Source organism: Coregonus lavaretus (genome assembly GCF_964263955.1).
Source record: "Coregonus lavaretus genome assembly, contig: HAP1_SCAFFOLD_7628, whole genome shotgun sequence".
Lineage (NCBI taxonomy): Eukaryota > Metazoa > Chordata > Actinopteri > Salmoniformes > Salmonidae > Coregonus > Coregonus lavaretus.
In genome coordinates this window covers 1-25,606 of record NW_028157905.1, presented here as the reverse complement: position 1 = coordinate 25,606, position 25,606 = coordinate 1, and the positions used below count along the sequence as shown (strand labels likewise).

The 25,606-nt window shown below is 47.7% G+C and overlaps 1 protein-coding gene across 1 annotated transcript; it reads left to right on the top strand.

Moving 5' to 3' along the window:
• Positions 1–8,884: 8,884 nt before the first annotated feature.
• LOC311124646 (plexin-A4-like) lies at positions 8,885–19,078 on the top strand (the record flags this gene model as incomplete). The annotated part of the gene is made up of 4 exons (XM_084198758.1): positions 8,885–8,896; positions 9,104–9,304; positions 11,548–11,644; positions 18,888–19,078. Coding segments are annotated over 4 exons (501 nt in total), but the record flags the coding sequence as incomplete, so codon positions are not given.
• Positions 19,079–25,606: the final 6,528 nt, after the last annotated feature.

The window sequence follows — 25,606 nt, the reverse complement described above, 5'->3', positions numbered from 1 at the left end:
TCCCTGAGATAAGCAAGATGTATCATCACAAGATTCTATTGCTAAGCAATACTGGTCTAAACATAAACCATCAGTAACCGACATAGACAGCAGTACAGTTACATATTGTGGGTTAGGAGAAGGGAACAAGGATTTTGATAAATTGAACGTCAATCAACCCCAATCAAAAAAATAACAAAGTAAATAAAAAAAAGTTTTAAAAAAATGTAAAAAATAACTATATTTAAAAAAAATAGTGATTTATATATACATATATGCACACATACACATATACACATCCACACACACACACATACATACATGTGCATACCTACATACATACACACACACACACACGTATATATATACGCACACACACACACACACACCTCCACACTCACTAACAATCTCTCTCTCTCTCTCTCTCTCTCTCTCTCTCTCTCATTCTTTTCTCCCTCACCCCTCGCTCTTTCACTTTTTCTCTCTGTCTCTGCCAGCTCACTGCAACCTTTGGCAATAGCTCCCACATTCTACTCCACGCCTTTTATCACTCTGTATCCTGCTCTCTCTCTCTCTCTCTCTCTCTCCCTCTCTCCCTCTCTCCCTCTCTCTCTCTCTATCCTCCACAGAGTCAATGTGCGGGTGCACTGGTTAGTCAAGGTAATTGAGGTAATATGTACATGTGGGTAGAGTTAAAGTGACTATGCATAGATAATAAACAGAGTAGCAGCAGCGTAATCACACCCACTGCAAATAGTCTGGGTAGCCATGATTAGCTGTTCAGGAGTCTTATGGCTTGGGGGTAGAATCTGTTAAGAAGCCTTTTGGACCTAGACTTGGCACTCCGGTACTGCTTGCTGTGCGGTAGCAGAGAGAACAGTCTATGACTAGGGTGGCTGGAGTCTTTGACAATTTTTAGGGCCTTCCACTGACACCGCCTGCTATAGAGGTCCTGGATGGCAGGAAGCTTGGCCCCAGTGATGTACTGGGCCGTACGCACTACCCTCTGTAGTGCCTTGCGGTCGGAGGCCGAGCAGTTGCCATACCAGGCAGTGATGCAACCAGTCAGGATGCTCTCGATGGTGCAGCTGTAGACTTTTTGAGGATCTGAGGACCCATGCAAAATCTTTTCAGTCTCCTGAGGGGGAATAGGCTTTGTTGTGCCCTCTTCACGACTGTCTTGGTGTGTTTGGACCATGATAGTTTGTTGGTGATGTGGACACCAAGGAACTTGAAGTTCTCAACCTGTTCCACTACAGCCCCGTCGATGAGAATGGGAGCGTGCTCAGTCCTCCTTTTTTTCCTGTAGTCCACAATCATCTCCTTTGTCTTGATCACGTTGAGGGAGAGGTTGTTATCCTGGCACCACACGGCCAGGTCTCTGACCTCCTCCCTATAGGCTGTCTCATCGTTGTCGGTGATCAGGCCTATCACTGTTGTGTCGTCGGCAAACTTAATGATGGTGTTGGAGTCGTGCCTGGCCATGCAGTCATGGGTGAACAGGGAGTACAGGAGGGGACTGAGCACGCACCCCTGAGGGGCCCCCGTGTTGAGGATCAGCGTGGCAGATGTGTTGTTGCCTACCCTTACCACCTGGGGGCGGCCCGTCAGGAAGTCCAGGATCCAGTTGCAGAGGGAGGTGTTTAGTCCCAGGGTCCTTAGCTTAGTGATGAGCTTTGAGGGCACTATGGTGTTGAACGCTGAGCTGTAGTCAATGAATAGCATTCTCACGTAGGTGTTCCTCTTGTCCAGGTGGGAAAGGGCAGTGTGGAGTGCAATTGAGATTGCATCATCTGTGGATCTGTTGGGGCGGTATGCAAATTGGAGTGGGTCTAGGGTTTCTGGGATAATGGTGTTGATGTGAGCCATGACCAGCCTTTCAAAGCACTTCATGGCTACAGACGTGAGTGCTACGGGTCGGTAGTCATTTAGGCAGGTTATCTTAGTGTTCTTGGGCACAGGGACTATGGTGGTCTGCTTGAAACATGTTGGTATTACAGACTCAGTCAGGGACATGTTGAAAATGTCAGTGAAGACACTTGCCAGTTGGTCAGCGCATGCTCGGAGTACACGTCCTGGTAATCCGTCTGGCCCTGCGGCCTTGTGAATGTTGACCTGCTTAAAAGTCTTACTCACATCGGCTACGGAGAGCGTGATCACATAGTCATCCAGAACAGCTGATGCTCTCATGCATGCTTCAGTGTTGCTTGCCTCGAAGCGAGCATAGAAGTGATTTAGATCGTCTGGTAGGCTTGTGTCATTGGGCAGCTCATGGCTGTTCTTCCCTTTATAGTCTGTAATAGTTTTCAAGCCCTGCCACATCCGACGAGCGTCGGAAGACGGTTTAGTACGATTCAATCTTAGTCCTGTATTGACTCTTTGCCTGTTTGATGGCTGTTTCTCTGTTCCCCCAGACAGACAGACAGACATCATGACAGGCAGTTTGAACAGTAACACCACCAGCCACAGAGTTCACTGGCAGTTTGGCAGGATTTTTACTGAACACTGAGATATTGTGTGATGACAACACAGCATTGCTTCCCAGCGTGCTGCTGTTGGGTGGGAAATATAGCTACATCAGGGAGTGTCTGATCGATTGATGGGGAAGTCACAGTGTGTGTCAGAGAGAGAGACAGAGAGAGAGAGCGAGAGAGAGAGAGAGAGATACTTTAATGCTTATTGTTTATTTCACTTTTGTTTACTACTTAACTTCACTTGCGTTGGCAATGTTAAAATACGTTTCCCATGCCAATAAAGCCCTTAAATTGAATTGAAATTGAAATTGAATTAAGAGAGAGAGAGAGAGAGCGAGACAGCCACAAAGTGAATGGAGCATTCAGTATCTCTCCCTCTCTGTGCCCAAGGCAGAGTGATGTTCCTTGAAGTGCCGCCTCCTCTCTGATCCTCTTCAGTGATTGGCTGAGGGTTGAGGATAGGTGATCAACAATGGAAAGGTTAATTGAAGGTCTTTCTCCCTCTCTCTTCCTCTCACTCTTTCCCTCCCTCCTTCCTCTGTAAGGTCTTAATAACCTGGCCTGACAAAAACAGCTCTTGCAGAACAGAACGCCGTCTCTGAAGACTCCATATTAAGAGCCCCTTCCAGCCTTCAATTATTCTGTTGTTATGCTTGCAGTCAATCACTCTCCACATAAAGCTGCCAGCAGCTGCCTACTGAGCATCCCTCAACACCTCACACAGTCAGGGTGGCTGGAGAGGACAGAGGATGGGCCTGGGAACACCCACACACACAGCAGCGGAGAGGGGGTGGGGGAATATAGTGTGTGTGTGTATGTGCGTGCGTGTTTGTGTGTGAGTGTTTGTGTGTGTGTGTGTGTGTGTGTGTACTGTATCTAAGTGTGTGGGTGTGAGTAGCTGTAAGCATAGGAGACAAGCAGGGGGGGGGGGGGGGGGCAGGTTATTTCTGTCCTCATCATTATTTATCGCGGGGGGGGGGGGGGGGGATAAACACGTACACATTAGATCAGCTTAATGGTGTTATAAATCTGAGGCAGGGATCCAGGCCGGGATATATGACAGGCGTCGTCAAGCCCACTGAGAGGGGGGGGGGGATTTACTGCCCCGGTGATGGATGGGGGGAGGGGGAGGATGGTCACACCAGGCCAGTCCCAGCGAGATACAAGAGGAGTGGGGGGGGGGGATGATTACAGCGCTGACGACACCGCTATTATGGTTAACTGTAATGTAGAAGTGAGTCTGGGGTGTGTTTTTTTGTCAAGTGTGTGTGTGTGTGTGTGGTGTGTGTGTGTGTGGTGTGTGTGTGTGTGGTGTGTGTAGGTACTATAGGGTGCAGCTGTAAGTGAAATATGTGGATGGTGTTATTGAAAGGCGAGGGTGGGCTGAGCAGTGAGTGAAATCTGATATTTAAAGTCTGCCATTCCCGTTGCAATTGTCAGAATGACAGATGATGCCAGAGATTTTGTATGCCTGTGACTAGTGCCGTTTATCACTTTGTATAATATAATTCTAAGGCAGCGGTTACTGTGTGTGTGTGTGTCTGTCTGTCTCTGTGTGTGTGTGTGTGTGTGTGTGTGTGCATGCAGCTGTGTGTGTGTGTTTAGGGGCTTTCTAAAGAGCTACTTCAGCTTTAGACTGTGGTTTGATGGTGTATATATTTATCACCTCATCCTCATCCTGACAAGTTAGTACTTCTACACTCTAATTTTACATTGGATAAAGTCATGTTTTAAAAGCTCTCCATAATGTTATTGACTAAGTGTGAAGTCATTTTACATTGGATGTTTTAAAAGCTCTCCATAATGTTATTGACTAGGTGTGAAGTCATTTTACATTGGATGTTTTAAAAGCTCTGCATAATTTTATTGACTAGGTGTGAAGTCATTTTACATAGGATGTTTTAAAAGCTCTGCATAATTTTATTGACTAGGTGTGAAGTCATTTTACATAGGATGTTTTAAAAGCTCTGCATAATTTTATTGACTAGGTGTGAAGTCATTTTATATTGGATGTTTTAAAAGCTCTGCATAATTGTATTGACTAAGTGTGAAGTCATTTTACATTGGATGTTTTAAAAGCTCTGCATAATTTTATTGACTAGGTGTGAAGTCATTTTACATTGGATGTTTTAAAAGCTCTGCATAATTTTATTGACTAGGTGTGAAGTCATTTTACATTGGATGTTTTAAAAGCTCTGCATAATTTTATTGACTAGGTGTGAAGTCATTTTACATTGGATGTTTTGAAAGCTCTGCATAATTTTATTGACTAGGTGTGAAGTCATTTTACATAGGATGTTTTAAAAGCTCTCCGTAATGTTGTTGTGAAACCATAACAGGAATACATACAAAGACTTTGTGATGTATAACGTCCACAATTGTTTGACTTGAACATTCAACTTAATTCAGTGACTAATACAAAATGATATCATCAAATGATGTCAGATACTTCACAACCAATCGTACCCTCCAGTTCACCTTGTCTCTGTCTGAAATGGCACCCTATTCCTTATATATAGTGCACTATACTGTATATGGATTAGGGGGCCATTCCGGACACATCCAAAAATAGGGCTCCTCCATTTTCAACAGAAATTAGTCATATCTCCTCAGTTTTGTAAAGCAAACATTATTTGTGCACCTCTGCTCCTTGTGCCCCTCTGTAATTTATCTATAATGACTTTTTGAATAGTGTCATGAAGCGTTTTATATGCAAGCCAGCCAGTCATTCAGTGTAACCCAATCAAGTGGTTTTTAATGAACTTCAAACAAGTGTTATCAGGCAACGTGGCGGCTCCGCTTCACTTCTCAACTCCAGGAACGAGAGAGGACACCTTATCTGCTCTCCCCTTCTTCTCTCACTCTCACTCTCTAACTCTCTGTGTACCGTTCTCTCGCTTTCTCTCCCTCTCTTTTCTCTCTCTCTCTTGCTTTATTAGTTTTTTTCTCTCTCTGTCAGCCATATTCTCTCTTTCTCTCAATCTCTCTATATAGTATCTCTGAATTTTATCTGCCTCATTCTCTCTCTCTCTCTCTCATTCTATCTCTCCCAATGTTCTCACTCTGTTCTCCTCTTTCTTTATCTGAGCCCTCAGTTTAACAAAGTGAAATTGTCTCACCAAGAGATGGGAGTTGTATGTATGCACATCACTGTAGACTCTACACATAGACACACAGACACAGAACTTCATCAGGACACACACTCTCTCTCTCTCTCTCTCTCTCTCTCTCTCTCTCTCTCTCTCTCTCTCTCTCTCTCTCTCTCTCTCTCTCTCTCTCTCTCTCTCTCTCTGTCTCTCTCTCTGCCTCTGCCTCTGCCTCTGCCTCTCTCTCTTTCTCTTTGCTTATCAAAGCAGAAGCAGCTTTCATTGAACCTCTGTCATTGTGTCAATGGGAACACATGGCCCTATTTCTAGCATGTCAGTGAGGTCAACACTCTGTTCATTTACAAGTCAGTGTAATAATAATGCACTGCTCTGTTGACCTATCTATTTCCTATTGTTGGTATGACAGCCACACTCCAACTCACATCCCTTCAAACCTTGTCAATGGCTATAGAGGCAACCAAACCTAACTCTTCCAGCTATAACTACCTAACCACTAGAGGCTACCAACACTAACTCTTCCAGCTATAACTACCTAACCACTAGAGGCAACCAACACTAACTCTACCAGCTATAACTACCTAACCACTAGAGGCAACCAACACTAACTCTACCAGCTATAACTACCTAACCAATAGAGGCAACCGACACTAACTCTACCAGCTATAACTACCTAACCTCTAGAGGCAACCAACACTAACTCTACCAGCTATAACTACCTAACCACTAGAGGCAACCAACACTAACTCTACCAGCTATAACTACTTAACCACTAGAGGCAACCGACACTAACTCTACCAGCTATAACTACCTAACCACTAGAGGCAACCAACACTAACTATACCAGCTATAACTACCTAACCACTAGAGGCAACCAACCCTAACTCTACCAGCTATAACTACCTAACCACTAGAGGCTACCAACACTAACTCTTCCAGCTATTACTACCTAACCACTAGAGGCAACCGACACTAACTTTACCAGCTATAACTACCTAACCACTAGAGGCAACCGACACTAACTCTACCAGCTATAACTACCTAACCACTAGAGGCAATCAACACTAACTCTACCAGCTATAACTACCTAACCACTAGAGGCAACCAACCCTAACTCTACCAGCTATAACCACCTAACCACTAGAGGCTACCAACACTAACTCTACCAGCTATAACTACCTAACCACTAGAGGCAACCGACACTAACTCTACCAGCTATAACTACCTAACCACTAGAGGCAACCAACACTAACTCTACCAGCTATAACTACCTAACCACTAGAGGCAACCAACCCTAACTCTACCAGCTATAACCACCTAACCACTAGAGGCAACCGACACTAACTCTACCAGCTATAACTACCTAACCACTAGAGGCTACCAACACTAACTCTTCCAGCTATAACTACCTAACCACTAGAGGCAACCAACACTAACTCTACCAGCTATAACTACCTAACCACTAGAGGCAACCAACCCTAACTCTACCAGCTATAACCACCTAACCACTAGAGGCAACCGACACTAACTCTACCAGCTATAACTACCTAACCACTAGAGGCTACCAACACTAACTCTTCCAGCTATAACTACCTAACCACTAGAGGCAACCAACACTAACTCTACCAGCTATAACTACCTACATTTTACATTTACATTTTAGTCATTTAGCAGACGCTCTTAACCAGAGCGACTTACAGGAGCAATTAGGGTTAAGTGCCTTGCTCAAGGGCACATTAACGTCATTTAGCAGACGCTCTTAGCCAGAGCGACTCACAAATTGGTGCGTTCACCCTATAGCCAGTGGGATAACCACTTTACAATTTGGGGGGGGGGGGGGGTTAGAAGGAATACTTTATCCTATCCCAGGTATTCCTTAAAGAGGTGGGGTTTCAAATGTCTCCGGAAGGTGGTGAGTGACTCCGCTGTCCTGGCGTCGTGAGGGAGCTTGTTCCACCATTGGGGTGCCAGAGCAGCGAACAGTTTTGACTGGGCTGAGCGGGAGCTATGCTTCCGCAGAGGAAGGGGAGCCAGCAGGCCAGAGGTGGATGAACGCAATGTCCTCGTTTGGGTGTAGGGACTGATCAGAGCCTGAAGGTACAGAGGTGCCATTCCCCTCACTGCTCCATAGGCAAGCACCATGGTCTTGTAGCGGATGCGAGCTTCAACTGGAAGCCAGTGGAGTGTGCGGAGGAGGGGGGTGACGTGAGAGAACTTGGGAAGGTTGAACACCAGACGGGCTGCGGCATTCTGGATGAGTTGTAGGGGTTTAATGGCACAGGCAGGGAGCCCAGCCAACAGCGAGTTGCAGTAGTCCAGACGGGAGATGACAAGTGCCTGGACCAGGACCTGCGCCGCTTCCTGTGTAAGGCAGGGTCGCACTCTCCGAATGTTGTAGAGCATGAACCTGCAGGAGCGGGTCACCGCCTTGATGTTGGCGGAGAACGACAGGGTGTTGTCCAGGGTCACGCCTAGGCTCTTCGCACTCTGGGAGGAGGACACAGCGGAGTTGTCAACCTAACCACTAGAGGCAACCAACACTAACTCTACCAGCTATAACTACCTAACCACTAGAGGCTACCAACACTAACTCTACCAGCTATAACTACCTAACCACTAGAGGCTACCAACACTAACTCTACCAGCTATAACTACCTAACCACTAGAGGCAACCGACACTAACTCTTCCAGCTATAACTACCTAACCACTAGAGGCAACCAACACTAACTCTTCCAGCTATAACTACCTAACCACTAGAGGCAACCAACACTAACTCTTCCAGCTATAACTACCTAACCACTAGAGGCAACCGACACTAACTCTACCAGCTATAGCTACCTAACCACTAGAGGTAACCAAACCTAACTCTACCAGCTATAACTACCTAACCTCTAGAGGCAACCAACACTAACTCTACCAGCTATAACTACCTAACCACTAGAGGCAACCAACACTAACTCTTCCAGCTATAACTACCTAACCACTAGAGGCAACCAACACTAACTCTTCCAGCCAAAACTACCTAACCACTAGAGGCAACTAACACTAACTCAACCAGCTATAGCTACCTAACCACTAGAGGCTACCAACACTAACTCTTCCAGCTATAACTACCTAACCACTAGAGGCAACCAACACTAACTCTTCCAGCTGTAGCTCAGGGTTAATACCATAGTCGCCAAAAACACTCATTCATAATGTTGTTTCACAGTTAGATATGGTATCTGTAATAACCATGTAAGTGGATGTGAGGAGTGACTTGGGCCTATAGGGAGATTTCTACAGGGTTGAACTCTACTAGGACGTAGGTTCACTGTTAGCCTAGAATGGCCGATACGGTATGATATTGACCTCAAAGTATAACCCCAAATGTCATAACATAGTCAATACTTCTTGTTGATGTTTTCACTCTTGACAACCACGAGTAAAGTCAACTATGCTAAATTCTAAGTCTGAAACAAGTGTGTATTGGGAGTAACACACTGTTGACGTCTGGCTCCTGTCATTTTGGTCCTCCTGACCAGCTCTCCCTGTCGCTTTTGCAGGAGTGTCCCCAGCTGCTGCCCACCGAGCGCATCCTGGTGCCGGTCAACGTGGTGAAGCCCATCACCCTACGGGCAAAGAACCTTCCCCAGCCACAGTCAGGACAGCGGGGCTATGAGTGTCTGCTCACCATCCAGGGCGTGGAGCAGCGGGTGCCCGCGCTCCGCTTCAACAGCAGCAGTGTTCAGTGCCAGAACACCTCGGTGAGTGTAGGGGATGATGGTGTGTGTTGGGGGGGGTTAGGGTTAGGGGTGGGGGGGGGGGGGGTTGTAAAGTGTGGGTGAATAAGGGAGTCTTTACACCGGCAGTAAAGTTGTCAGACTCCCTTATCCCCCCACACTTTACAGGGGGTGAACAGGGAAGTTTGTGTATGTATGTTTTTGGGTGTAAACAATGAATGAAAATTGTTGGAAGGGATGTATTTGATATTTACATTTTAGTCATTGAGCGATTTACAGTTAGTGCATTTATCTTAAGATAGGTAGGTGAGACGACCACATATCATAGTTGTAGTGAGTACATTTTCCCTCAAAGTAGCTATCAGCAAAGTCAGTGCTATTAGGGGGAAAAGTAAAGTGTTAGTTCACGAAAGGCATTATTTTATTATATTTTTAGGGGGGGTGAGGAGGGGGTGCAAGGGGGTTGCTGTGAGATTATTTAAGATAATCTTCAAAGAGATAGAGTTTCAGATGTTTTTGGAAGATGGGCAGGGACTCTGCTGTCCTAGTTTCAGGGGGAAGGTTGTTCCACCATTGGGGTGCCAGGACAAAGAAGAGCTTGGACTGGTCTGAGCGGGAGCTGCCCACCCGCAGGGGGGGCCAAGAGACCAGAGGTGGCAGAACGGAGTACTCGGGTTGGGGTGTAGGCTTTGAGCATAGCCTGAAGGTAGGGAGGGGCAGTTCCTCTTGCTGCGCTGTAGGCAAGTACCATGGTCTTGTAGTGGATGCGAGCTTCGACTGGAAGCCAATGGAGTGTGCGGAGGAGCGGGTTGACATGGGAGAACATGGGAAGGTTGAACACTAGGCAGGCTGCAGCATTCTGGATAAGTTGCAGGGGTTTGATGGCACAAGCAGGGAGCCCAACCAACAGCGAGTTGCAGTAGTCCAGACGGGAGATGACAAGTGCCTGGATTAGGACCTGAGCCGCTTCCTGTGTGAGGTAGGGACGTACTCTACGGATGTTGAGGAGCATGACCTGCAGGAGCGAGTCACTACTTTGGTGTTTGCAGAGAACGACAGGGTGCCAAGGTTCTATGCACTCTGGGAGGGGGACACCATGGAGTTGTCAACCGTGATGGAGAAGTCTTGGAGCGGTGAGGCCTTCCCCGGGAAGAAGAGCAGCTCCGTCTTGTCGATGTTGAGCTTGAGGTGGTGGGCCGACATCCAGGCTGAGATATCTGCCAGGCATGCAGAGATGCGTGTCGCCACCTGGGTGAAGAAGGGGGGAAGGAGAAAAGTAGTTGAGTGTCATCCGCATAGCAACGATAGGAGAGACCATGTGAGGATATGACGGAGCCCAGTGACTTGGTGTATAGACAGAAGAGGAGAGGGCCTAGAACTGAGCCCTGGGGGACACCAGTAGTGAGAGTACGTGGTGCAGGGAGGAGTGGCCTGCCAGGTAGGATGCAATCCGTGAGTGTGCAGAGCCTGAGCTGCCCAGCGCTGAGAGGGTGGAGAGGAGGGTCTGATGGTTCACGGTGTCGAAGGCAGTGGATGCATCTAGGAGGATGAGAGCAGAGGAGAGAGAGTCAGCTTTGGCAGTGCGGACAGCCTCCGTGACACAGAGAAGAGCAGTCGCGGTTGAGTGACCTGTCTTGAAGCCTGACTGGTTACGGTCAAGAAGATAGTTTGGCGAGAGATAGCGAGAGAGTTGGTCAGAGACATATTTGAAGTTATTTGTGAAAGTCAGAAGATGCACACACAAGCACAACTCTATCTCAAGTCTGTCTGGAGAGCTATTGACTGTAGAATCGCAATACAGGTCCCTCATTTCTAGTAATCAGTACTATAGAGCTGAAGACATTTCCTCTACATACCTACACTGTCTGGCACCAGTCCTCCATGCCCAAGGATATGTCTCTCATTGTACATGTGCAGATAGCCTTGATGAGTTTAAATACACTCTCTAAATTCCAGCTTCCCTCAGCAATCCTATTATGTGTCATTCAGTTCTGGAATGAAATGCTCCCAATGAAAGGGTTTCTATGCTGAATGATATGCTACTGTTGAATGGGAGTGTCTCAAACACTCTGACTAGCTTTGATAGTTGTCTGTGAAAATGTACTCTACCTGGGTTGAATGTTTACCTCTAACCCCCCCCCCCCCTCTCTCTCTCTCTCTGGTGCTCTCGCTCTCTCTCTGGTGCTCTCTCTCTCTCTCTCTCTGGTGCTCTCTCTCTCTCCCCCTTTCTCTCTCTCCCCCTCTCTGGGTCCCCATGGCGACAACAGTACTCATATGATGGGATGGAGATGAGCAGCCTCCCTGTGGACCTGACGGTCATCTGGAATGGAGACTTCAGCATCGACAACCCCGCCGACAATAAAGGTGAGGACCCCCCTCACACACACACACCCCACCCGATCACCACCATCGCCTGTGTAGCCGGTCTCCATGGCAACAGGCGGGCAGTTGCGGTGGTATCCATCCCCCTGACACCGGCACAGACGCAGAAGTGGCATTACTTTGCTGCGGTGGGCGGCGGTGTCTGGTTATAACTTTGTCTCTTCTCTCATCTCCCTCTCTTTCTCTCCCTTACTCTCCATCTCTCACATCTCATTTCCCTCTGCATCTCTATCTATCTATCTCTCTCTCTTTCTCTCTCTCTCTCTCTCTCTCTCTCTCTCTCTCTCTCTCTCTCTCTCTCTCTCTCTCTCTCTCTCTCTCTCTCTCTCTCTCTCTGTCTCTCTCTCTCTCTCTCCCTTTTCCCTCCTTCTGTTCACCTCGTTAGCTTCACACCGCTCGTCTCGCCTCGTCCTCTTCCCTTTTTCCATCTCCCCAGTCGCCATCTCTCTCTCTCTCTCTCTCGTCTCTCTTCCTCTGTGGTGCTTGTTAGCTTCACACCTTCCTCTGTGGTGCTTGTTCGCTTCATACCTTCCTCTGTCAGTTGTCTCCCTCTGCCCAGTAGCATATTACCACAGACGACACACGCAATACACTAAAAGAGAATATTCAATATGCTGTACTATCTATCTATCTATCTATCTATCTATCTATCTATCTATCTATCTATCTATCTATCTATCTATCTATCTATCTATCTATCTATCTATCTATCTATCTATCTATCTATCTATCTATCTATCTATCTATCTATCTATCTATCTATCTATCTATCTATCTATCTATCTATCTATCTATCTATCTATCTATCTATCTATCTATCTATCTATCTATCTATCTATCTATCTATCTATCTATCTATCTATCTATCTATCTATCTATCTATCTATCTATCTATCTATCTATCTATCTACAGTGGGGAGAACAAGTATTTGATACGCTGCCGATTTTGCAGGTTTTCCTACTTACAAAGCATGTAGAGGTCTGTAATTTTTATCATAGGTACACTTCAACTGTGAGAGACGGAATCTAAAACAAAAATCCAGAAAATCACATTGTATGATTTTTAAGTAATTAATTTGCATTTTATTGCATGACATAAGTATTTGATCACCTACCAACCAGTAAGAATTCCGGCTCTCACAGACCTGTTTCTTCTTTTTTAAGAAGCCCTCCTGTTCTCCACTCATTTCCTGTATTAACTGCACCTGTTTGAACTTGTTATCTGTATAAAAGACACCTGTCCACACACTCAATCAAACAGACTCTAACCTCTCTTCAATGGCCAAGACCAGAGAGCTGTGTAAGGACATCAGGGATAAAATTGTAGACCTGCACAAGGCTGGGATGGGCTACAGGACCATAGGCAAGCAGCTTGGTGAGAAGGCAACAACTGTTGGCGCAATTATTAGAAAATGGAAGAAGTTCAAGATGACGGTCAATCACCCTTGGTCTGGGGCTCCATGCAAGATCTCACCTCGTGGGGCATCAATGATCATGAGGAAGGTGAGGGATCAGCCCAGAACTACACAGCAGGACCTGGTCAATGACCTGAAGAGAGCTGGGACCACAGTCTCAAAGAAAACCATTAGTAACACACTACGCCGTCATGGATTAAAATCCTGCAGCGCACGCAAGGTCCCCCTGCTCAAGCCAGCGCATGTCCAGGCCCGTCTGAAGTTTGCCAATGGCCATCTGGATGATCCAGAGGAGGAATGGGAGAAGGTCATGTGGTCTGATGAGACAAAAATAGAGCTTTTTGGTCTAAACTCCACTCGCCGTGTTTGGAGGAAGAAGAAGGATGAGTACAACCCCAAGAACACCATCCCAACCGTGAAGCATGGAGGTTGAAACATCATTCTTTGGGGATGCTTTTCTGCAAAGGGGACAGGACGACTGCACCGTATTGAGGGGAGGATGGATGGGGCCATGTTTCGCGAGATCTTGGCCAACAACCTCCTTCCCTCAGTAAGAGCATTGAAGATGGGTCGTGGCTGGGTCTTCCAGCATGACAACGACCCGAAACACACAGCCAGGGCAACTAAGGAGTGGCTCCGTAAGAAGCCTCTCAAGGTCCTGGAGTGGCCTAGCCAGTCTCCAGACCTGAACCCAATAGAAAATCTTTGGAGGGAGCTGAAAGTCCGTATTGCCCAGCGACAGCCCCGAAACCTGAAGGATCTGGAGAAGGTCTGTATGGAGGAGTGGGCCAAAATCCCTGCTGCAGTGTGTGCAAACCTGGTCAAGACCTACAGGAAACGTATGATCTCTGTAATTGCAAACAAAGGTTTCTGTACCAAATATTAAGTTCTGCTTTTCTGATGTTTCAAATACTTATGTCATGCAATAAAATGCAAATGAATTACTTAAAAATCATACAATGTGATTTTCTGGATTTTTGTTTTAGATTAAGTCTCTCACAGTTGAAGTGTACCTATGATAAAAATTACAGACCTCTACATGCTTTGTAAATAGGAAAACCTGCAAAATCGGCAGTGTATCAAATACTTGTTCTCGCCACTGTATCTGTCTGTCTGTCTGTCTGTCTGTCTGTCTGTCTGTCTGTCTGTCTGTCTGTCTGTCTGTCTGTCTGTCTGTCTGTCTGTCTGTCTGTCTGTCTGTCTGTCTGTCTGTCTGTCTATCTATTTATTCATCCATGAAAGGGATATAAGGAATGGTTAATACAGTTTGTTTTTTATCGCTTTGGTACTATTTTTACAAGTATGTGGTACATTTTCACAACTATTAGTACAAAACTCCAAACTGGTCACACTTGTAAAACAGCCAGTCATTCATTCAAAACCTGTCATTGTGCATTCATTTGGAATGTGAACATCTCTCACCACACAACCATTGATTTAAAATATACGTTTATTGTGAAATGTCATGAGAACATTGGTTTAATCACCAAAACACAACATAATGATATCTTTTCAATTTAGTTGTTTTAACTACCAGTTAATACAATAGCAAACAATGCAAGATACGTGTTTCAAATCGCTCTTAGAAGTGCTGAAAGTAATATGCTACAGTATTGTAAATTATAGTAGATTACACCGTTTTCACATTAGGCAATGCACTTACATTACCCAACAAAATGGACAGAAAATCTATAATTCCCATAATATCTATTCAATATGTAATCAAAGGTGTGATCAATGAAGACATCCTCTACAATCATTCATGCAAAAAAAGCATTTTTTATTTCAGATATAATTGCAGGTGTACTATCTGTTATTAAATGTAAGAAATTAAATGAAACAAATTAAATTAATGAAAATAAAGCATAACGTTTAACACGCAATCATTTGCATCAAGCCTGTCTTGAGCATTTGGCCAAGACACTGCGGGAAAAATATTTTGGCATGGTGAATCCAAGCTTGACATGGGTCTGCACTGATGTCGTCGCATGCCTCATCCATGGCCAGAAGGAGGGTGGCACGCTCAAGGGGATGGCGATCATACACCTTCCACCTCCATGCTGAAAAAAATTCCTCAATAGGGTTGAGGAAAGGAGAGTATGGGGCAGGTATAGGGTCACAAATCGGGGATGGGCCCGAAACCATACCTGAACCACCTCTGCATTGTGGAACCTGACATTGTCCCACACAATGACATAGGCGACCCCTTCTCCTTGACAGGCCGGCTCAATTTCATTGAGAAACACAATGAGGTGTGCAGCGTTGTAGGATCCAAGTAATGGCCTGCGTCCTACCAAACCATCTTCAGTGATAGCTGCGCACATGGAGTTGTTTCCCCCTCGTTATCCAGGCACTTGGACGGCGCCGAGTTTTGGTCAGGTTGAAGCCCGCTTCTTCAACAAAGATATACTTGTGATGGTTCACAGCAGCATCAAGCACCATCACCCTCTAAAAATATATTTTGGTTATTTAGTTTTACAGTATAATTACAATATGAAATTGTGAAGCAGCATGTGCATTAATAGTAACAGTAATACAGTGTATAGTGCTGTATCTGAACATACTCGGCCCACAGTTGTTTCACCCGGTCATTGTTTCTCTAAAAAGGCACCAGGTAAATGTGTTTCATAGATACCTGGTGCCTCTTTAAAAGGCGGGCGATTGTTGGTAGGCTGACAGATGCCACATTGGCAAAGGAATCATCGTTCTCCTCTATGGCCTGCTTTATTTCGGACAGCCATATGTCATTGCTGGCCCTCACCATTTCCACCACTGCCCACTCCTGCTGGTTGGTCAGCACACGGCCACAGCCACCACCATGGGGTCTTCGGTCAAGTCTGAGGGTAGAACAGAGTATACTGTCAATAGATCATACTGTAAGAATCAGTGGCGTTTCACTTTTTTTTTTATTACAACATGTTGGATGACTGTCCTTCATATTCCATTCACCCAGTTCAATGTAACATCGATAGGTGTAGGCTACTACATGATACTCAAATTTTCCCTATACCCATCATGAGGTTGCTACAACCAAGCCTATGAATGAAAGTTTACAACGTAGGTGCACACAGGTCGAGAGAAAAATTTGAGATGACAGAAAGTGACACATGGACAGACAATGACACATTCAATACTGCCTTGCACAATCTTGCCTGCATCTATCTTATCTAGAGTATAATCATTAGTCCAACAGTTGCAAACGAGAGTTTCTATTGGACAAATTCAAGTATTTTTTATCCCTGTTTCGTTTTCTTCCGTTTAAGAAAAGCTTTTCAACAGAATCGGCGGAATGAATACACCCCTGATCACGCATAAACACAGTTCACATTCATAGCAGCCACGTTGTATTCCTTCTCGCCTCTATGCACTCTCTTCCTCTAACCTTTTCCCTTCGCTTGTGGACTTCAATGCACAACACATCAGCTGTATGTGACCAGGCAAAAAAAAAACTTTCCAAGCCAAACCATGTCATAACCGCTACACACAGCCTACATCGTTGTCCCCATATTAGTTAAAGTAATGTCCTAGTCAACATAGCTAATAGAACTAATGCCTTAGTAAACCCACTACAATCATGCAGTAACGTGACAGTGTAGTCAGTAAGCAGTTACACCGGCGGGCCCCTGTGGCAATAAATTAATAAAATCAAAAGCTTTCCTTGACTTGGAAGAGTTCCAGTGTTGTGTTGGATAGTCATGCCCACCTCTTTGACCTCTTTGATGGGGCCCATGCCCACCTCTTTGACGGGGTCCATGCCCACCTCTTTGACCTCTTTGATGGGGCCCATGCCCACCTCTTTGACGGGGTCCATGCCCACCTCTTTGACCTCTTTGATGGGGCCCATGCCCACCTCTTTGACCTCTTTGATGGGGCCCATGCCCACCTTTTTGACCTCTTTGATTTGGCCCATGCCCACCTCTTTGACGGGGCCCATGCCCACCTTTTTGACCTCTTTGATGGGGCCCATGCCCACCACTTTGACCTCTTTGATGGGGCACATGCCCACTTCTTTGACCTCTTTGATGGGGCCCATGCCCACCTCTTTGACCTCTTTGATGGGGCCCATGCTCACCTCTTTGACGGGGCCCATGCCCACCTCTTTGACCTCTTTGATGGGGCCCATGCCCACCTCTTTGACCTCTTTGATGGGGCCCATGCCCAGCTCTTTGACGGGGCCCATGCCCACCTCTTTGACCTCTTTGATGGGGCCCATGCCCACCTCTTTGACCTCTTTGACGGGGCCCATGCCCACCTCTTTGACCTCTTTGATGGAGCCAATGCCCACTTCTATGACGGGCCCCTTGTCCACGAGCTCTTTGATTTCTTCCTCTCCCTTGCTGTCTATCCTGCTCCATGTTGAAAGAAATTGCAAGTGTTCACACACCCCCTTTTATATGGTGACCAATATGTGAAATCAATTAGCAATAATGAGTAGTCATTATGTATGGTTATCATGTATCATACATGTAATTTAGATGTTTATACTTTACAAACACACATTTTATTTCTGTAGTTCTCAAAATCAATATATAGTAGATAAACCAGTTTAAATCTATAGGTTTACCAAACGGTATATCTAGATGAAACACTGATTAGGTTTGGTGAAAAAGTTACTGATTTTGTGTGTTGTACTTAGACAAATGAAAATGTACTTAACGTTTTGAAAAAACAGCCTTTTTTGATGATCTGTTTTGAGTTTTGTACTAAGAGTTGTGAAATTTGACCACATTCTTGTGAAAATAGTACCAAAGTGATAAAAAATATATAAAAAAATATGAGATATGTACAATGACTAAACCATGCATGATGGTACTAGTTGGTTTAAACACATACAAATAGAATCACTAATGACAATGGTTAACTGCACCTCGCTGGCTTTGCAATCAGATTTATTTCTTCTCACATTGGTGTTTACATTTGCATGGATATATAGAACAATTTTGTGTCTATGGAGAGAGAGGGAGAGGGAGACAAATAGAGAGAGAGAGTGAGAGTTAAAGATGAACAGAATTCCTCCTCCTCCTCCTCCTCCTCCTCCTCCTCCTCCTCCTCCTCCTCCTCCTCCTCTTCTCTCCCACTAGCTACCCGGGAGAAGGCTGCTCTGGGGGCATCATTTGATGGACAAATCACACAAGCATCTAATAGCAATTAAAAATCTGTCCGGTTTCCATGGAGATGAAATGTTAAACTAGTGGATGAGCAGGGGCAAGAAGCTTCCGGTCGCAGGAGCTAAATGAGAGAGAGAGGGAGAGAGCGAGAGAGCGAGAGATAGGAAAAGAGAGCGAGAGAGAGAGGGAGGAAGAGAGAGAGAAAGCGAGAGGGAGGTAGGGAGAGAGGAAGAGAGAGAGAGAGAGAGAGAGGGGGGGGGGAGAAAGAGAGGGAGATGGAGAGAGAGAGAGAGAGAGAGAGAGAAAGAGATGGGGGAGAGGGAGTGAGACAGAAACAAGAGAGAGGGAGTGAGACAGAACAAGGGACAGAGAGACAGTATCAACAAATGGATGCTTTCCACAATATGATTAAAATACTGTCCATGTTCTGGAAATACTTAAATGCAGACAGCAATTTAGAAAGAAAGAGAATAAACCCAAATACCTGTTCTGAACTGTTCTCACCCACATTTACCAATATACATGCATGCAGGCTATCATTTTAAATCTAGGCCGGGGTGTAAAGCACTTTGTTACAATTGCTGATGTGTAAAAAGGGCTTTATAAATACATGTGATTGATTGATTGACTGATTGTGTGATGTGTGATGTGTTTTTAACCTGTTCTCTCCCTGTGACCCCCCCCCCCCCTTCCTCCCAACAGTCCACATATACAAGTGTGACGCCCAGAGAGGCAGCTGTGGGCTGTGTCTGAAGGCAGACCCCCTGTTTGGCTGTGTGTGGTGCAAGGGGGAGAACCGCTGCACCCTCAAGCAGCACTGTCCCCAGCCTGAGAGCCAGTGGCTGGAGAACAATGGACTCAACAGCAAGTGTACACACCCACGCATCACCCAGGTGACAATGCAGATATGTGTGCATGCACATGCACGCGCACACACACACACACCACCAGTACCCACTAAGTAAATCACACTAGTGGGAATGACACACACACACCCATACACACTCTACACCAGCAATTACTACAAACACCCACAAATCACCCAGGGGAGGACACACACTGTCACCCAGGGGATGACACACACTGTCACTCAGGGGAGGACACACACTTTATCACCCAGGGGAGAACACACACTGTCACTCAGGGGAGGATACACACTTTATCACCCAGGGAAGGACACACACTGTCACCCAGGGGAGGACACACACTGTCACCCAGGGGAGGACACACACTGTCACCCAGGGGAGGACACACACTTTATCACCCAGGGGAGGACACACACTGTCACCCAGGGGAGGACACACACTGTCACCCAGGGGAGGACACACACTGTCACCCAGGGGAGGACACACACTTTATCACCCAGGGGAGGATACACACTGTCACCCAGGGGAGGACATACACTGTCACTCAGGGGAGGACACACACTGTCACCCAGAGGAGGACACACACTGTCACCCAGGGGAGGACACACACTTTATCACCCAGGGAAGGACACACACTTTGTCACCCAGGGGAGGACACACATTGTCACCCAGGGGAGGACACACACTGTCACTCAGGGGAGGACACACACTGTCACCCAGGGGAGGACACACACTGTCACCCAGGGAAGGACACACACTCTCACCCAGGGGAGGACACCCACTTTATCACCCAGGGGAGGACACACACTTAATCACCCAGGGGAGGACACACACTGTCACCCAGGGGAGGACACACACGTTATCACCCAGGGGAGGACACACACTGTCACTCAGGGGAGGACACACACTGTCACTCAGGGAAGGACACACACTGTCACCCAGGGGAGGACACACACTTTATCACCCAGGGGAGGACACACACTGTCACTCAGGGGAGGACACACACTTTATCACCCAGGGGAGAACACACACTGTCACTCAGGGGAGGATACACACTTTATCACCCAGGGAAGGACACACACTGTCACCCAGGGGAGGACACACACTGTCACCCAGGGGAGGACACACACTGTCACCCAGGGGAGGACACACACTTTATCACCCAGGGGAGGACACACACTGTCACCCAGGGGAGGACACACACTGTCACCCAGGGGAGGACACACACTGTCACCCAGGGGAGGACACACACTTTATCACCCAGGGGAGGATACACACTGTCACCCAGGGGAGGACATACACTGTCACTCAGGGGAGGACACACACTGTCACCCAGAGGAGGACACACACTGTCACCCAGGGGAGGACACACACTTTATCACCCAGGGAAGGACACCCACTTTATCACCCAGGGGAGGACACACACTTAATCACCCAGGGGAGGACACACACTGTCACCCAGGGGAGGACACACACGTTATCACCCAGGGGAGGACACACACTGTCACTCAGGGAGGGACACACACTGTCACCCAGGGGAGGACACACACTTTATCACCCAGGGGAGGACACACACTGTCACTCAGGGGAGGACACACACTTTATCACCCAGGGGAGAACACACACTGTCACTCAGGGGAGGATACACACTTTATCACCCAGGGAAGGACACACACTGTCACCCAGGGGAGGACACACACTGTCACCAAGGGGAGGACACACACTGTCACCCAGGGGAGGACACACACTTTATCACCCAGGGGAGGACACACACTGTCACCCAGGGGAGGACACACACTGTCACCCAGGGGAGGACACACACTGTCACCCAGGGGAGGACACACACTTTATCACCCAGGGGAGGATACACACTGTCACCCAGGGGAGGACATACACTGTCACTCAGGGGAGGACACACACTGTCACACAGAGGAGGACACACACTGTCACCCAGGGGAGGAAACACACTTTATCACCCAGGGAAGGACACACACTTTGTCACCCAGGGGAGGACACACATTGTCACCCAGGGGAGGACACACACTGTCACTCAGGGGAGGACACACACTGTCACCCAGGGGAGGACACACACTGTCACCCAGGGGAGGACAAACACTGTCACCCAGGGGAGGACACCCACTTTATCACCCAGGGGAGGACACACACTTAATCACCCAGGGGAGGACACACACGTTATCACCCAGGGGAGGACACACACTGTCACTCAGGGGAGGACACACACTGTCATTCAGGGAAGGACACACACTGTCACCCAGGGGAGGACACACACTTTATCACCCAGGGGAGGACACACACTGTCACTCAGGGGAGGACACACACTTTATCACCCAGGGAAGGACACACACTTTATCACCCAGGGGAGGACACACACTGTCACCCAGGGGAGGACACACACGGTCACTCAGGGGAGGACACACAATGTCACCCAGGGAAGGACACACACTGTCACTCAGGGGAGGACACACACTGTCACTTAGGGGAGGACACACACTGTCACCCAGGGGAGGACACACACTGTCACCCAGGGGAGGACACACACTTTATCACCCAGGGGAGGACACACACTTTATCACCCAGGGGAGGACACACACTGTCACTTAGGGGAGGACACACACTGTCACCCAGGGGAGGACACACACTCTCACCCAGGGGAGGACACCCACTTTATCACCCAGGGGAGGACACACACTTAATCACCCAGGGGAGGACACACACTGTCACCCAGGGGAGGACACACACGTTATCACCCAGGGGAGGACACACACTGTCACTCAGGGGAGGACACACACTGTCACTCAGGGAAGGACACACACTGTCACCCAGGGGAGGACACACACTTTATCACCCATGGGAGGACACACACTGTCACTCAGGGGAGGACACACACTTTATCACCCAGGGGAGAACACACACTGTCACTCAGGGGAGGATACACACTTTATCACCCAGGGAAGGACACACACTGTCACCCAGGGGAGGACACACACTGTCACCCAGGGGAGGACACACACTGTCACCCAGGGGAGGACACACACTTTATCACCCAGGGGAGGACACACACTGTCACCCAGGGGAGGACACACACTGTCACCCAGGGGAGGACACACACTGTCACCCAGGGAGGACACACACTTTATCACCCAAGGGAGGATACACACTGTCACCCAGGGGAGGACATACACTGTCACTCAGGGGAGGACACACACTGTCACCCAGAGGAGGACACACACTGTCACCCAGGGGAGGACACACACTTTATCACCCAGGGAAGGACACCCACTTTATCACCCAGGGGAGGACACACACTTAATCACCCAGGGGAGGACACACACTGTCACCCAGGGGAGGACACACACGTTATCACCCAGGGGAGGACACACACTGTCACTCAGGGGAGGACACACACTGTCACTCAGGGAAGGACACACACTGTCACCCAGGGAAGGTCACACACTTTATCACCCAGGGGAGGACACACACTGTCACTCAGGGAGGACACACACTTTATCACCCAGGGGAGAACACACACTGTCACTCAGGGGAGGATACACACTTTATCACCCAGGGAAGGACACACACTGTCACCCAGGGGAGGACACACACTGTCACCCAGGGGAGGACAAACACTGTCACCCAGGGGAGGACACACACTTTATCACCCAGGGGAGGACACACACTGTCACCCAGGTTGAGGACACACACTGTCACCCAGGGGAGGACACACACTGTCACCCAGGGGAGGACACACACTTTATCACCCAGGGGAGGATACACACTGTCACCCCAGGGGAGGACATACACTGTCACTCAGGGGAGGACACACACTGTCACCCAGAGGAGGGACACACACTGTCACCCAGGGGAGGACACACACTTTATCACCCAGGGAAGGACACACACTTTGTCACCCAGGGGAGGACACACATTGTCACCCAGGGGAGGACACACACTGTCACTCAGGTGAGGACACACACTGTCACCCAGGGGAGGACACACACTGTCACCCAGGGGAGGACAAACACTGTCACTCAGGGAAGGACACACACTGTCACCCAGGGGAGGACACACACTTTATCACCCAGGGGAGGACACACACTGTCACTCAGGGGAGGACACACACTTTATCACCCAGGGAAGGACACACACTTTATCACCCAGGGGAGGACACACACTGTCACCCAGGGGAGGACACACATGGTCACTCAGGGGAGGACACACAATGTCACCCAGGGAAGGACACACACTGTCACTCAGGGGAGGACACACACTGTCACTTAGGGGAGGACACACACTGTCACCCAGGGGAGGACACACACTGTCACCCAGGGGAGGACACACACTTTATCACCCAGGGGAGGACACACACTTTATCACCCAGGGGGAGGACACACACTGTCACTCAGGGGAGGACACACACTGTCACTTAGGGGAGGACACACACTGTCACCCAGGGTAGGACACACACTTTATCACCCAGGGGAGGACACACACTGTCACCCAGGGGAGGACACACACTGTCACTCAGGGGAGGACACACACTGTCACTCAGGGGAGGACACACACTGTCACTCAGGGAGGACACACACTTGTCACATCAGGAGAGTGACTGCTGATGGTGTCGACATATACGTTATGAACACAAGACACCATGTCACCCTCTGGCAGCTGATAGACACCTCTCATTTGGACAAGATTAGAATCATCTTGATCATAGAGGACTTCAATTAGTGACAGTAACAGTAACATCTATGTGCATTACTCATTACTCATTACTTATGACACATTACTCATTACTCATTACTTATGACTTATTACTCATTATTTATGACTCATTACTCATTACTCATTGCTCATGAATCATTACTCATTACTCATTACTCATTATTCATTGCTTATGACTCATTACTCATTACTCATTACTCATTGCTCATTACTCATTGCTCATTACTCATTACTTATGACTCATTACTCATTACTCATTACTTATGACTCATTACTCATTACTCATTGCTCATGAATCATTACTCATTACTCATTATTCATTGCTCATGACTCATGACTCATGACTCATGACTCATTACTCATTACTCATTACTCATTACTCATTACTCGTTACTCGTTACTCATTACTCATTCCAGAATGTTAGGCTGCTTACACACACAACTTCTCAGCGCTGATGGAAACCCACATATGCCTGCTACTGAGGGGTCAGTCACTGGTTAACCCAGTGAGCTAGGCTAAGACATAGAGCTCCCATTCACCCTGTTTATCACTCACCTCAGAACAGAGGAACACACACCCGTTTAACTGTTTGTGTTCGCAAGCAGGGTTAGCCCTGCGTGTGGTATAAACACTCCTGACCCCACTAGATGGATAGATGGATGGGGGGATGGGGGGATGGATGGATTGATGGGGGGGATGGATGGATGGATAGACGGAGGTTAAAGGAGGGGAGAGATGATGCATGGCAGGTTGAGGCTGGGATGGAGTTATGAGGAGGAGAGGAATCCCCATCTCTCCACACCCCCTGGAGAGATGATAGATACACAGGGCATCCCTCCATCCCCAGCCCTGGTGGAGGACAGCAAATGGTTAGAGATTGGAGATGGAGGGATAGAGGATGGATAGAGTAGTCACTTTAGTTTGGCCCTGAAAAGTGATGGGAGGATGATACAACGGGAGAGGAGGGGGAGAAATCCCCCTCTCTCTCTCTCCAGGAAGAGTACTAGTGATGCTCTGAGCTGTTCAGTGGAACCTGGCTCAGTGTGGGAACCTGGCTCAGTGTGGGAACCTGGCTCAGTGTGGAAACCTGGCTCAGTGTGGTAACCAGGCTCAGTGTGGTAACCAGGCTCAGTGTGGTAACCTGGCTTAGTGTGGTAACCTGGCTCAGTGTTGTAACCAGGCTCCATTCCCACTGGCCTCAAAGACTTGCCTTCTCAAACCACACCTGACAAGTGGAGGCAATGGCAGAAACTGCATGGACACAGTTGAGTGCTGCATGGTGTAATATTGACCACTTCAATTCAGGGCCCTCATATCCAGAGTAATCAAGGGGCCAAGGAAAGGGTTTGGAACAAGTCCATATGTACAGTAGTTTATATTCTGGTCTGAATCTAGCATGGATTTATCCTCTGTTCTGTCCATGCATCATAATGCCTTGCCTGACTGTAACAGGAGCATATTGTAGCCCTCTCACGTACCCATAACACTGTCACTCTGTGATGACGGGGGGCTTTTTAAGGCCCCTCAGCCCAGCCCTCGGCCCCTAATGCATTCTAATGCTGCTCATTACGGTGACATCTCTCCATGAATAATCATCACTCTCTCTTCTCCAGATAGAGAATCTACTGCATCACAATTCTCCAGATAGAGAAGAGAGACAGAACGGGAGAGAGTGATTAAGTGTTTGACTCCACCAACCGTCAATTAGCTTGTCAAAGTCACAAATCTAATCAGCTGCTCATCCCGCTAATGAAAGAGACCCATCATCTCTCACTCTCTCTCTCTCTCTCTCTCTCTCTCTCTCTCTCTCT